The sequence below is a fragment of the Ahaetulla prasina genome, chromosome 6 (genome assembly GCF_028640845.1).
Source record: "Ahaetulla prasina isolate Xishuangbanna chromosome 6, ASM2864084v1, whole genome shotgun sequence".
Taxonomy (NCBI): Eukaryota; Metazoa; Chordata; class Lepidosauria; order Squamata; family Colubridae; genus Ahaetulla; species Ahaetulla prasina.
The window spans coordinates 13,071,048-13,085,869 of record NC_080544.1 but is presented as its reverse complement, the minus strand read 5'-3'; the positions used below and the strand labels follow the sequence as shown (position 1 = coordinate 13,085,869).

At 42.6% G+C, this 14,822-nt stretch overlaps 1 protein-coding gene across 7 annotated transcripts in view; it reads right to left on the bottom strand.

Annotated features, from left to right (window-relative positions):
- The window catches only part of ZMIZ1 (zinc finger MIZ-type containing 1), a 558,395-nt gene that overhangs the window by 132,507 nt on the left and 411,066 nt on the right, over positions 1–14,822 (bottom strand). For all 7 annotated transcript variants that reach the window (XM_058188355.1, XM_058188360.1, XM_058188358.1 and 4 more), the window contains one exon: positions 13,518–13,623. In XM_058188355.1, coding sequence (XP_058044338.1) covers positions 13,518–13,623 — 106 coding nt within the window. The remainder of the gene's footprint in view (positions 1–13,517; positions 13,624–14,822) is intronic.

The window sequence follows — 14,822 nt, the reverse complement described above, 5'->3', positions numbered from 1 at the left end:
CTGCATAATTCATTGCACATTCAGTTTGGATCAATATTTTCTCTTTAAAGAAGCAGTTGCTGAAAACTCTGACTGATCCATTCAGGCAAAGTTCGGATAGTTTTCTCAACTACAATGTGTCCAAAGCACACATTATAAAGTGCTGCTTTATAAGGCTTTGGTAAGACCACGCTAGGAATATGGGACCCAGTTTTGGTCACCACAATATATAAAAAAAATGTTGAGGCTCTGGAAAGAGTGCTGTTGTGTCTGCGCCCCCTGCCAGAAAGTGACTTGGAAAGTGATGGGGAAGGGCCATCAAGACTTACGTCGGGAGCACCGGCTTCCCTGGCTCAGCTCCAGGAGCCAGAGGCAGGCCAGGTGGAGGAGATAACAAGGCGTCTGTCCCCTGACTCTTTCCCCCCCCCAGGCCATGTCTCCAGACCCAGCTGATGGCAATCAGGCCTGGCTGGATCCTAGGTTTCGTAGGCAGGAGAGGTGGGAACAACAGAAGCAGGGGTGGGGCAGGCCTAGGAAGTGCTGTTCATGGAGCCACACCCCACAGGATATAAAAGCAGCAATGGCTGCTATGCCTCTTCGTAGCAGGCAAATCAACTGCTTGACTAGAGCTGAAGTACTGTTTGTTGACTCATCGGCATCAAGGGAGATAACAGAGACACTTGGCAGATGCTGGCTAATTTGCTGCCAGAGCTGATAGTGCTGGCTAATTAAGTCATCGTTCGGACGGAGGCGAGGGGGACAGAACAAATGCAGAGAAGAGCAACAAAGATGATGAGGGGACTGGAGGCTAAAAAAATATAAAGAATGGATGCAGGAATTGGGCATGTCTAGTCTAGCGAAAAGCAGTTTCCCAATATCTCAGTGGTTGCCACAAAGACAAGCTATTCTCCAAACCACCTGAAGGCAGGAGAAGAAGCAATGGGTGGAAACTATTCAAGGATAGAACCAACCTAGAGCTAAGGAGAAATTTCCTGACAGTGAGAACAATTAACCAGTGGAATGGCTTGCCTCCAGAACTTTGGGGTGCTCCAACGCTGGATGTTTTTAGGAAGAGATTAGACAACCCCTTGTCAGAAATGGATAAGAAACAATTGATGGAAACTAATCAAGGAGAGAAGCAACCTACAACTAAGGAGAACTTTCCTGACAGTGAGAACAATCAACCAGTGGAGCAGCATGCCTTCAGAAATTGTGGATGCTCCATCACTGGAAGTTTTTTAAGAAGAGACAGGACAGCCATTTAAGAAGAGGCTGGACTGACATGGTATAGGTCTCCTGCTTGAGCAGGGGATTGGACTAGAAGACCTCCAAGGTTCCTTCCAATTCTATTATTCTGTCTCCCATCCTCCACTTTTCTGGATTTATAGCCATCTTGTCCGATGTCAGGTTCTCTAAACCTTCAGCTGGACAAAGACAAGCATGGATTTTGTATATGATTTTTCAGCAATGGCTTTAAGTTGAGATGGAGAATGAAGAGTGCTCCTGGGGGCTGGGGAGGGCAAAAACTGGATGCGCAGACGCCAAAAACTTTTTTTCCCTTGTTTTCCTCTTTGAAATCTAGGTGTGTCTTATACTCTGGTGCGTCTTGTAGTCTGAGAAATACAGTAATATTGAGGAAGCCGTTTCTCTGAAGCTCCTAGTTTTGTTGGGAAAAAACAGTCAGCTACTGTTTTGCTACTAAAAAGAGTTTATCATCAAGCTTTGGAAATCAGTACAGCTTTCATATGCAATAATCAACCCTGATCGTTCTTTGGAAGGACAGCTCCTGAAGCTGAAACTCAAATATTTCAGCCACCAAATGAGAAGACTCCTTGGAGAAGAAGACCCTGATGTTGGGAAAGATGGAAAGAAAGCTCCTGAAGCTGAAACTCAAATACTTCAGCCACCAAATGAGAAGACTCCTTGGAGAAGAAGACCCTGATGTTGGGAAAGATGGAAGGCGAAAGGATAAGGGGACGGCAGAGGATAAGATGGTTTGATGGTGTCACTGATGCAACGAACATGAGTTTGGGCAAACTCTGGGAGATAGTGGAGGACAGTGGTCCTGGCTTGGTATGGTCCATCCTGTCAGGCCTGGAAGCCATCTTTTTTCTTGGATCTTCAGGCCTGCCACATCTACTACTGTGGGAAACTGGGAGGGGGGAATTGTGTGGAGCCAGAGTGCGATATATATATATATAGTCATAATAACATTCCTTTCTCAGAGAGTCAAGGCCATCTTGCCCTGCACCTGGAAGGCTGGAACTTGGACGCATCTCCAGTTGGGATGGTGCTTTAATTGGACCATGTGATGGACTTGTGGGTGTTGGGCAGGGACTTGAACTTTCCTTTGGGGTGGGGAAAACCTGGAAACTTTCAGATTCGGGTTTTCCCAGATGTACCAATATGACACCTCTAAGAAAATGGAACTTTGAGGAACTTCAAGCCTCAGAGTGTTTTTTTGTTGGGGGTGTTACTTGGAACCCTGATACATTGAGTGACAAAGAGTTGGACAACAACAACAACTTGATTACATTTCAGTGAATTGAGAAGATAGAAAAACTACATGGCGAGATTTGGAAGTAGACATTTTCAATCAATGACAAGCTATCCCCTCAAAAAAAACCCTAAGACAAAAGTCTCTTAGGAGTTTAAAGACCTATCTGAAAAGCCCTTGCTAAAGTCCTAAAGTTGGACCAGCGGTGAATTCAAAAGTATACTTTCCAAACAATCTTTCACCGTCTCCTCCAAACAACATCTCATCCCCCCTCCCCAAACTCAGAATTTACGAGAACAAGATTAAAATTGCAATTAACTCGGTCTCCTCTCTTTAGTAATTATTCATATAACCCCCACCCCCACCCTTTTTTTTTTTTGCCGATAATAACTCCATGCTCCAGGCTGTCTGCCTGCAGAAGCTAAGGACAGAGACAGGAACCTTGCTAAATTGACTTTTCTGGCTGCACTTCTGCTTCAAGAGCTGTTTTCAAGGGCAGATGTCTAATGCTAGATGAGCAAAACGACAAGGCAATTAAAGACGAGTGTTCTGTCAGAAAAGGTACTCAAGGCGCTATGTCAGCATTTACTCTCACTACAAGCCCGTGCAGATTTAACTTTGGATTTTCCATTACAGAAGATTATGAAAAGCATATATCCAACGAGGGCCATGTTTATGATTTCCAACACTTCCATAATTTTCATGTTCAAGGGCTAATTAATCAATCAATCAGTATAGCCATGCAGTGGTTCAGTGGCTAAGATGCTGAGCTTGTCGATCGAAAGGTCGGCAGTTCAGCGGTTCGAATCCCTAGTGCCCTGTAAACGGGTGAGCTCCCGTTACTTGTCCCAGCTTCTGCCAACCTAGCAGTTCGAAAGCATGTAAAAAATGCAAGTAGAAAAATATGGGACACTTTTGGTGGGAAGGTAACAGCATTCCGTGAGCCTTTGGCATTGAGTCATGCCAGCCACATGACCATGGAGACGTCTTTGGACAGTGCTGGCTCTTCGGCTTTGAAACGAAGATGAGCATCGCCCCCTAGAGTTGGGAACGACTAGCACATATGTGCAAGGGGAACCTTTACCCTTTACCTTATAGCCACACATCTCAAACAGAAATAGAAAAACTAATGAACCCATCTACCAGATTTGACTAGCTGTTGGTCCACAAAAATAATATGGATAATTCGGGTTTGTTATGGATAATAATTTGTTCCAGGTCTTTGGCGGGAAAGGTTATTGAAAGTTGTTGAAAGTAAAAAATAAATAGTTCCTCTTGAATTACCTCTACCAACATGCATGTGGATACTGTCAAAGAATTAGTAACGGTTAGTAGGACAACTCCGATTTTGCATAGCTACTTTTTTTTCCAGCAAGATTTGACTTGTTGCAAGTTGACAAATGTATTTTGTTAGTAGATCACAAGACTGAAATGAGTTTTGTAGGCATTCCTCAATAGATGTATTCAAAACTAAGTGTCTGTTTTTGTTTCTGACGCTGACAAATCAGCCATCGTGGACGTCTGTGGAGATTCTCAGTCATCCAGGTTATGGTTGTTCCAAAGGTGCTTTTTCAGGAGGCAACTGGACTTTTCTTGTTTTTTCTTTGAAGACTTTTCGCTTCTCACCCAAGAACCTTTTTCAGCACTGCCTGGAAGGTGGTGAATGGAAGGATGTATATTCCTTGCAGATAGCTGGTCATTTGCATCCTTTTAGAGAGTCGTTGAGGCCACGTGTGGAGGTTTATCTTTGTCCTCAGGGTCACCTGAATAGTGCAAATGGGTCCTATAATCTGCATTTTTTGGGGGGGTAAAGCTGTTCACACTCCCACATCATTCGAAGGGTGCTCATCCCAAAGTGCATGGCTAAAAGCCTTTGACTCAGAGGTGGTATTCAGCAGGTACTGACAAGTTCTGGAGAACCGGTAAGGGAAATTTTGAGTAGTATGGAGAACTGGTACATACCACCTCTGATCGGCCCCGCCCCATCTATTCTCTGCCTCCCGAGTCCCAGCTGATCGGGAGGAAATGGGGATTTTGCAGTAACCTTCCCCTGGAGTGGGGTGGGAATGGAAATTTTGCAGTATCCTTCCCAGGGTTGAAATCCAGCAGGTTCTGACAGGTTCTGGAGAAACGGTAGCGGACGTTTTGAGCAGTTCAGAGAACCGGTAGTGGAAATTTTGAGTAGTTCAGAGAACCAGCAAATACCACCTCTGGCTGGCCCGAGTGGGGTGGGAATGGAGATTTTTCAATATCTTTCCCCTGGAGTAGGGTGGGAATGGAGATTTTTCAATATCTTTCCCCTGGAGTGGGGAGGGAATGGAGATTTTGCAGTATCCTTCCCAGGGGTGAAATCCAGCAGGTTCTGACAGGTTCTGGAGAAACAGTAGCGGAAGTTTTGAGCAGTTCAGAGAACGAGAAAATACCACCTCTGGCTGGCCCTAGAGTGGGGTGGGAATAGAGATTTTGCAGTATCCTTCCCCTGGAGTGGGGTAGGAATGGAGATTTTGCAGTATCCTTCCCCTTCCCTGCCCACCAAGCCACACCCACCCAACCACGCCCACAGAATCCCTAGTAAAAAATTTTGAATCCCACCACTGCTATGACCCCGAGGACACAGATAAACCTCCAAGTGTCCTCAATGGCGCTTAAAGGCTTCTCCCAGCTTTATGAGTCTGTGTTCTATGTTTTGTAGAGCTCTCAACCCAGGCTGGGATGCAAGGACCCAAATTTGCAATGTTATTTAGATAGACGTCCAGGCTTCAGAGCTTAACAACCAGCCCGAGTTAATGTAGAAGGCTTTAGAGGTGACACCTTAGACTGGGATACACCTGGCTAAGTGACTAAGACACTGAGCTTGTTGATCAGAAAGGTCAGCAGTTCAGTGGTTCAAATCCCTATAGGTCTCCTGTGTGAGCAGGGGGTTGGACTAGATGATCTCCAAGGTCCCTTCCAACTCTGTTACTCTGTTACATAAGGAGGAACTCATACTGCCCTTTCCATCTCTCCTTTGGCTAGGAGAGAAAACGGCACCCCTTCTTTAACAAGCTCAAGCCGAGGAATGTTCTCTTCATTTATTGATGCGGTATTAAAAGAAGAATCAGAGAAAAAGTCAAATGGATGTAAACGTTTCTTGTTTAAATTGTTTAGGTTCGTTTTCCTCCTACATCTGCCCTCCCTCCGTTTCTAGGACGCAGAAGGCTACATAATAAAACTTTTGATCTAAAGTTAGAATAAGAGCTAGAAATAAGAGAAAGGGGGAATATTAGCGTATATAGTTTTATATAACAAAATAAGAGTAATAATAAGAGAAAACGTGGAATAATTGAATAAGGATAGATTGCAATTTTATATAAATATGTATTACCATTAGAAATAGATAAGTTGGATTGAAAGTAATAACTATGACTAATGCTATTAGTTTTATTTGTATTAGAATGTATGACACCCAGATGCCACATTGTTCACTTATAAAAAAAATAAAAATAAAACTTTTGATTTTTAAAAAACCAAACCCTTACACTTGTTTCCTAGGAGGAAATTATTTCTAAAATTGCAACTGCACTTGCTAGGAAAAGTAAACCTGGTTCTACCCATATAGGAAAAGGTGTTTCAATTCCCGGAAGCAATTTGATAGAAAGTGGGGTCCTTTAATAAGGGAGTATTTTACTACTGTGAATAAAGCAACTTCCTCCGGGTTTTAATAGAATTTGGCAGGAGCCCTAATCATTATTTTTTTTTTTAAAAAAAAATCCTTTTACTTGTATTGTTATTTATTGTACAGCACATTCACATCATATTTTGATAAAAACACAGGAGATAAAAATACAAAATATTAAATAGCATAAATGAATGTCTAGAGTATATCACACTTAAATAGCATAAATGAATGTCTAGAGTATATCACACTTGGCCAATAAAAATTCTATTCTATTCTATTCTATTGATAAAACTTTTGCTTTGTTTGTCACAACCAGGAAATAAGCAAAGTCTCCATTATAGGCTCTGTTTTGACACTTTGACACTCTGTGTTGGATCGTTTGTTTTCGGCCCCAGAGTCACAATTCAGTGATGGCATATATATATATATATATATATTTAGAATAGAATAGAATTTTTATTGGCCAAGTGTGATTGGACACACAAGGAATTTGTCTTGGTGCATATGCTCTCAGTGTACATAAAAGAAAAGATACGTTCATCAAGGTACAACATTTACAACACAATTGATGGTCAATATATCAATATAAATCATAAGGATTGCCAGCAACAAGTTATAGTCATACAGTCATAAATGGAAAGAGATTGGTGATGGAACTATGAGAAGATTAATAGTAGTGCAGATTCAGTAAATAGTTTGACAGTGTTGATGGAATTATTTGTTTAGCAGAGTGATGGCCTTCGGGAAAAAACTGTTCTTGTGTCTAGTTGTTCTGGTGTGCAGTGCTCTATAGCGTCGTTTTGAGGGTAGTAGTTTGTATAGGGCATCTGCACATCAACCATGACCAATATTCATATTAATTATAATTAATAAGAATAAAAAGGGTTTTCAAAAAATAATGAAGCAGCAGCACATACAACCATTCTCAGCTTTCAAAATGTTACATATGCATTGGTCTCATAGCAGAGGTGAGATGGTTCTACTGGTTTGGACCGGTTTAGGTGTACTGGTAGTTCCGATGACAAGCTGAGAGTGAACCGGTTCACTCCGAAGTTCAGGTGGGCCTACCCGCCGGCCCCTGCGCTATAGTGACCTACATTCCTTTCTTTGAAGCCCAGCTGATTGGCGCAAAGCTGGCTGAGGAACTCTGGGAGTTGAAGTCCACAAGTCTTAAAAGAGCCAACTTTGCAGACAGACCCCTGCTCTAGGGCATCCTGGTGCTGTTGTGTAGACCAGGAATTGGAAACGGAGGAATAATAATCAGAAGCAACAATGACAATCCTACTAAAGTACTGCTGACAAGAATATGGTTTCTCCTTGGAATTCATGGGAGTCGAGCTTGATTCAAAAGGCTCTTTAATTTTATACCTTCCGTTAAACAATTTTAAATGCGGCACTTATTTGAATCAACCGGTTACTTAATATTGAATTTGTGAATACACCCAACTGAAAAGCAGATGCTCCACTGCAGATAACTAATTTGAGAAGAGGGACCTGTATATAAACACTTCTTTAAAATGCTCACACATGCTGAGCTGATAGTTACTTGGAAGAGAACGTCTTGTTAGTCCGGTCTCTCTATTCTTATTTTAATCTCCTATTTCTACTGCCACTTAATCACTGTGGCCTTTTTAAGATTGCTTGATGTTGATTTTATCTTGTAATAATAATAATAATAATAATAATAATAATAATAATGATGATGATGATGATGATGATGATGTGGCCTTCTGCAGCTGACCAATGGTGATCTTGTCAGCGCCAATTGCTTTTAAGTGCTTGCCTAGGTCTATAGGCACAGCTCCCAGTGTGCCGAGTACCACTGGAACCACCTGCACTGGTTTATGCCAGAGTCTCTGTAATTCAATTCTCAAATCTTGATATCTGGTGACTTTTTCAAGTTGTTTCTCATCAATTCTGCTGTCACCAGGTATAGCAATGTCGACTATCCACACTTTTTTCTTTTCCACAATCGTGATATCCTGGGTATTGTGTTCCAAAACTTTATCAGTCTGTATTCGGAAATCCCACAGTAGTTTTGCATGCTCATTTTCAATCACTTTTTCAGGCTTATGATCCCACCAGTTCTTTGCTACAGGCAGATGGTAGTTGTGACACAAGTTCCAGTGGACCATCTGAGCAACTGTGTTGTGACGTTGTTTGTAGTCGGTCTGAGCTATTGTCTTACAATAGCTCAGTATGTGATCAATGGTTTCATCTGCTTCTTTGCAGAGTCTGCATTTGGGATCATCAGCAGGTTTTTCTATTCTGGTTTTGATTGCATTTGTTCTAATGGCTTGTTCTTGGGCCGCAAGAATTAGGCCTTCTGTTTCTTTCTTCAGTGTTCCGTTGGTCAGCCATAACCAGGTCTTTTCCTTATCTACTTTTCCTTGGATCTTTTCAAGGAACTGTCCATGCAGTGCTTTGTACCAGCTGTCAGCTCGAGCTTGCATCACTGTTTTCCTATATTGATACTTGGTTTGCCGTACTTTTAGCAGCTTCCTCTTGTTGACCTCCATTAAAGCTGGTTTAACACTGTCTTTCACATAATCTGCCAGAGCATGTTTCTCTTCTTCGACTGTCTGCTTCACTTGCAAAAGTCCTCTGCCACCTACCTTTCTGGGCAAATATAGCTTGTCAACGTCACTACGTGGGTGCAGCGCATAGTGTATGGTCATCAGTTTTCTTGTTTTCCTATCCAGGCTGTCCAGTTCTGCCTTGTCCAGTTTACAATTCCAGCAGTATATCTGATAACGGGTATGGCCCAGTTGTTTATAGCCTTGATGGTGTTACCGCCATTCAGTTTACTTTTTAGAAGTTTCCTGACCCTTTGCGTATATTTTTTGCTGACCACATTTTTCACTTGCCCATCTGAGCAACTGTGTTGTGACGTTGTTTGTAGTCGGTCTGAGCTATTGTCTTACAACAGCTCAGTATGTGATAAATGGTTTCATCTGCTTCTTTGCAGAGTCTGTATTTGGGATGATCAGCAGATTTTTCTATTCTGGCTTTCATTACATTTGTTCTAATGGCTTGTTTTTGGGCCGCAAGAATTAGGCCTTCTGTTTCTTTCTTCAACATTCCATTGGTCAGCCATAGCCAGGTCTTTTCCTTATCTACTTTTCCTTGGATCTTTTCAAGGAACTGTCCATGCAGTGCTTTGTTATACCAGCTGTCAGCTCGAGCTTGCATCACTGTTTTCCTATATTGATACTTGGTTTGCCGTACTTTTAGCAGCTTCCTCTTGTTCACCTCCATCAAAGCTGGTTCAACACTGTCTTTCACATAATCTGCCAGAGCATGTTTCTCTTCTTTGACTGTCTGCTTCACTTGCAAAAGTCCTCTGCCATCTACCTTTCTGGGCAAATATAGCCTGTCAACGTCACTACGTGGCAAGTGCATAGCGTATGGTCATCAGTTTTCTTGTTTTCCTATCCAGGCTGTCTAGCTCTGCCTGTGTCAAGTTTACAATTCCAACAGTATATCTGATAACGGGTATGGCCCAGCTGTTTATAACCTTGATGGTGTTACCGCCATTCAGTTTACTTTTTAGAAGTTTCCTGACCCTTTGCGTATATTTTTTGCTGACCACATTTTTCACTTGCCCATGCTTGATATTGTCCAGCTGCAGTATGCCCAGGTATTTGTAGGCTTCGGGCTGGTTGCCCTTGATGGTTTGTCCATTGGGCATTTCAAGATCACCATTGGTCAGCTGGAGAAGGCCACCTTACTGGGATCTGCTCGCATAATTCACCGATACATCACGCAGTCCTAAACGCTTGGGAAATGTTCGACTAGTGATCTGTGATACGAAATCCAGCATAATTATCTCGTTTGCTGTGTATACTGTCATTTTGTGTAAATAAAATAATAATAATAATCTTCTGCCTCAAACTGATTGCTTTGCTGTGGGTGTTTTGATTTATAGTGAGATTGCCCTGCGAGTCCTCAGTATGTAGCTAATTTAGGGTGTTACAATGAGGGCCACAGCCAAAAAGAAGTAAGCACACCATCTGCTCATAGAGCCTGTGGATGGCGGGACGGCTAGCAAAGTGATTCCAAAACACACAGAATAATCTTACTTGCCCCAGGTGAAAGGAACGGACTATATCTTATATTTGGAAATGGCTAGGGAAATGGCTAGGGTTGGATGAGTGATTACCTTGCCAGGATATTAAACGACTCAGAAAAGATCCCCAAAAGCTAATCAAGCTGATCTATTAGATTAGATCCAGATGTATGCACATGGAATAGAATAGATCTCAACCACTAACTTAAGTCCAGTTGGATGCACTGCAGCTATGTCTCAGTTTACGTAGGAGATTGACCAGTCTGAAACTGAGGGTGGGGTCAAATACATCATCAGTCTCGAATCGCTGAAAGCCTGAAAGAGACCTAAGTCCAGCCCCCATTGATGTTTGTTGATTCTTATCTTATTCACCTTGATTGTTAGTAGATCAGAGTCTTGTGTATAGGTTGCGTGAAATAAATTTGCAAGTGCTTTTGAACTCTTATCTTGGATCCTGGTTCCCATGCTTGACAATCCAGATCCAATATTCAGCTCCAATGCAAGCCAAGAAATTATCATTTTGTATCCAGTATTTATCACGAATTCAGACAATGACTGCCGTGCCAAACAAAAAAAATGAAAATGAAAATGAAAATATGTTGAACCATTTTGCATCATGCAGGTGATTCAAGATTGCAACAATGCATAAACGGCTCCTTGTGTCCATTAATACAAGGTTGCTCCTGATGGCTTTTCTCCCAGGTGATTGGAAATTATTCTAGCAGCTTCTGTAGTGCTTCACTGCTAGTTCTTATTTGCTGGCCTAACACGCTGGAGTGGTATCATCCTCACTGTTTTAATTTAATTAAAGAACGTGATTGAGAGATGTCTTGGCTTCATTTTTGATCCATAACTAATTGCTGTAATAGAGAAGTGGGGTGGGCAGGGAAATCCAAATTTTTTACTATCGGTTCTCTGGGTATGGCTTGGTGGGCATGGCAGGGGAAGGATACTGCAAAATCCCCATTCCCTCCCCACTCCTGTGGAAAGGATATTGCAAAATCTCCATTCCCACCCCACTCTGGGGCCAGTCAGAGGTGATATTTGCCGGTTCTCCAAACTACTCAAAATTTCCGCTACCGGTTTGCCGAACTGCTCAAAATTTCCGCTACCGGTTCTCCAGAACCTGTCAGAACCTGCTGGATTTCACCCCTGGCAGAGACTAGCTTTAACAGGAGGACAGAGCAGCGGGTTTATCCACTGTTAACATGGGCACAGGTTTTGTGCAAGACTTTTAAACAGGTCCACTCAGCTGACAGTTAACAATTCTTTTAGAAATAGAACCCCTGGCTAGCTTTTGTTAGTTTCCCAAATCCAATCAGTTTCACCCCATAGCCACTGAACAATTTCACAATGCAAACTGTTGCAATTATTCTGAAGGAATTTCACTTCCCTTCCTCAGATTGGGACTAGGAAGACCATGTAGAAAAAGCAGTGAGTGGATGGAACAGAAGTTTAACATGCTTTTTGCTACGAATGGTTTTTTGTTGTTGTTGTTGTTTTTTTGCAAATACCTCTCCCAGCACTTGAGGGCAAGATAAGGGGTCATGTATGGAAGGTTTATCAAAGAGAGATCCAACTTAGAATTAAGGAGAACAATTAATTAGTGGAATGTCTTGTCTCCAGAAGTTGTGGGGGCTTCATCACTGGAGGCTTTGAAGAAGAGACTGGACAGCCATTTCTCCGCAATGGTATAAAGTCTTCTGGTTCAGCAGAGGGTTGGACTAGAAGACCTCCAAGGTCCCTTCCAGCTCTGTTATTCTGTATTTACATCTAAAGCACTAAAAGGCAATTCCTGAACTTTCCTGAACAGAAAGTCAAATGCCAAATAAATAATTGCTGCTATATCCATTATGGACCTTCACACAGCTGGGGCAAACATCATTTATAATTTTACCTGGAAATCAAACCTTTTTACAACCACATTTCCACTTTGTCCCATGTAGGCATTCCATGTTTAAAATATATATCCACAATGGTCAGCACCAAATATTTGCGACACAACCTCATGGTATTAAGTCGTTATCATTCTATACAATAGGCGCATATTATTGTTCAGCCAGAGTAACTAACAGAGAAGGGTTAAATTATATAAAACCAGACCCACCAATAGAAGCTGAAATCATATGTCTGATTTACTTCGGTCATTGGAGAAGTCTATGATGCTAGGAATGGTTAGTGGAACAAGAAGGGCTGAGCAAAGAACAAGCTGGCTTCATAACGTCAAATCTGATGCAAAGTTTAACATCCAACAACTGAAAGAAGCTGTGGTTGACAGGGTAACATGAAGAGCACTTGTCTATGAAGTCATCAAGAGTCAGACATGACTAAAGGGTTAAAAACAACAACAACAACAGCACACTTAAATACACATCTTGTTCCCATTCAAAACAAAAAAAATATTCATCACTGAAAGTGATTTAAGTAATACATTTTATTATACACAACACAACATCCGTGTTGTGTATAGTACACTGCGTGGTGGTGCAGGGGTTAGAATGCAGTATTGCAGGCTAATTCTGCCAACTGCCAGCAGTTCAATCCTGATTGGCTCAAGGTTGACTCAGCCTTCCGTCCTTCCGAGGTCAGTAAAACAAGGACTCAGATAGCTGGGGGCAACATACTGACTCTGTAAACTGCTTAGAGAGGGCTGCAAAGTGGTATTTAAGTCTAAGTGTTATGGCTATTGCTAATGGACTGAAAGGATGCTAGCATATTAAAATTTGTCATGAACACTAGGTTGCCAAAACACTTTTTTAAATTGAAAAATGGAAAGGCACAATTATCTGCAACACTTTCAACCTTTCCAGAATAGAAATCATCTACGACGGAAGTCACCAAGTCACAAGCCAATACCCGCAATGGCCGGGAGCTTTTGCTTTTAAACACCACTAGATAGACCTGGGTGATTCATGTATCCACAAGTAAATGAACGAACGCATTGATGAATTATTAAAATAATCAACGAATGAACGTCTGCACACACGCGCAGTATACCATCTGGGTAAACGTTCCCCAAGATCATCACCACTTGGATAGAATTTCTCTGGGATGGCTTTGTTTGGTATTGATTCTTCTTTTTTAAAAAAGTTTTATTTATTCCTCGAGACCGTTTGAAAAACAGAGATGGCGACCCGGCGTATTTTTCTCATCCCAGTGTATTTTTAAGAGAAACGCTGTTAGAGAAAGCGAGGAAAACTGCTCTGTTTCCCAGAGACAAAAGCGCATTGTTACGCTTGTCAAGGCTGTCTCTAGCAAAAAATAAAAAAATAAAAAAACAACTATGTCTGGAAAAGAACACCAGTTGCTCCTACCAGCTGATTTTGGTGTGAACTTGTCCCTGTTGGCTGCGCAAACAGCTAGTAACCGATATCCAAGGTCCAGATCAAAGCCTTGTTGTGCTGCCACTCTGCTAACAACCTGAGGGGAAAAAAGAGGGAAAAAGGAAGAAGAAAAGAATTGTCACAGACAGTTTCTGGGAAATCGTCCGTTGCTCACCAACCTACCGCTGGAAGAAGCTAGGGCTGCACAAGTGTTTCTACTTCCATTCTGCACAGCCCTTGGAGGTGTCTGCAGCTCTTTTAAAAAAGCCGTGCACCCCCGTTCAAACGCCAAAGCTATCTTTCTGAGATTTGAAATCGCCTCTCAAGCATTGCCCAAGTCCTAATTTCTAGGATTTATCATCCATTTTTTTACAATGAGCAATAGTGGCCTTATTTAGCTGAACTGCAACAACTTCCAGCTTTTTTTTTTCCTTTATGAAAGAAGAGAATATTGGTAGCTCAGGGTTGAATTGTGGGGTTCTTGGTGATCTCTAATTCTTGGTTGGTTTCTTGCAGAAGTTTCTAGGTACCCTAGGTGAAATCATCAACGCTGTTGGAGCGCTGATGATGTTACCGAGTTGGGTAACAAAACGTCTGCAGGAGAGGCAGAATAACAGAGTTGGGAGGTGCTTTGCAGGTCATCTAGTCCAAACCCCTGCTCGAGCAGGAGACTCTATATCCGTGATGGTGAACCTATGGCACGTGTGCCACAGGTGGCACATGGAGCCATATCGGTGAGCATGCGAGCTCAGCTCCAGTGCGCATGCACACACCGGCCAGCTGATTTCTGGGCCTTCTGGGCCCACTGGAAGTCACCAATCAGGCCATTTCCGGCCTCAGGAGGGCCTCCGGGGAGTGGGGAAGACCATTTTCACCCTCCCCAGACTCCTAGAAAGGCTCTGGAGCCTGCGGAGAGTGAAAAACGGGTCTACCATGCCCATCGTGCCATTGTGTGCCAAAAGCGGGGAGAGCGCGGGTGGGTTGCGCGTGTATGCGTGGGGGGGGCAGGGTGTATAAAATTATGTGTGTGGGCACGCATGCGCGTGCCCCCCCCTGTTCCCCCCGCTTTTGGCACACAATGGCAAAAAGTTTAGCCATCACTGCCCTATGCCATTTCAGACCAATGGCTCTCTAGTCTTTTTTTTTAAAAAAAGCCTCCAGTGATGGAGTACCACAACTTCTGAAGGCAAGCCGTTCCGCCAAGCTCTGAGAGCACCAAGGACCTCACAGCTTGCTGCTTTTCCCCTCGATGGCATTCAGAACTGAAGCATCGAGGGCATGATTTGGTACAAAATT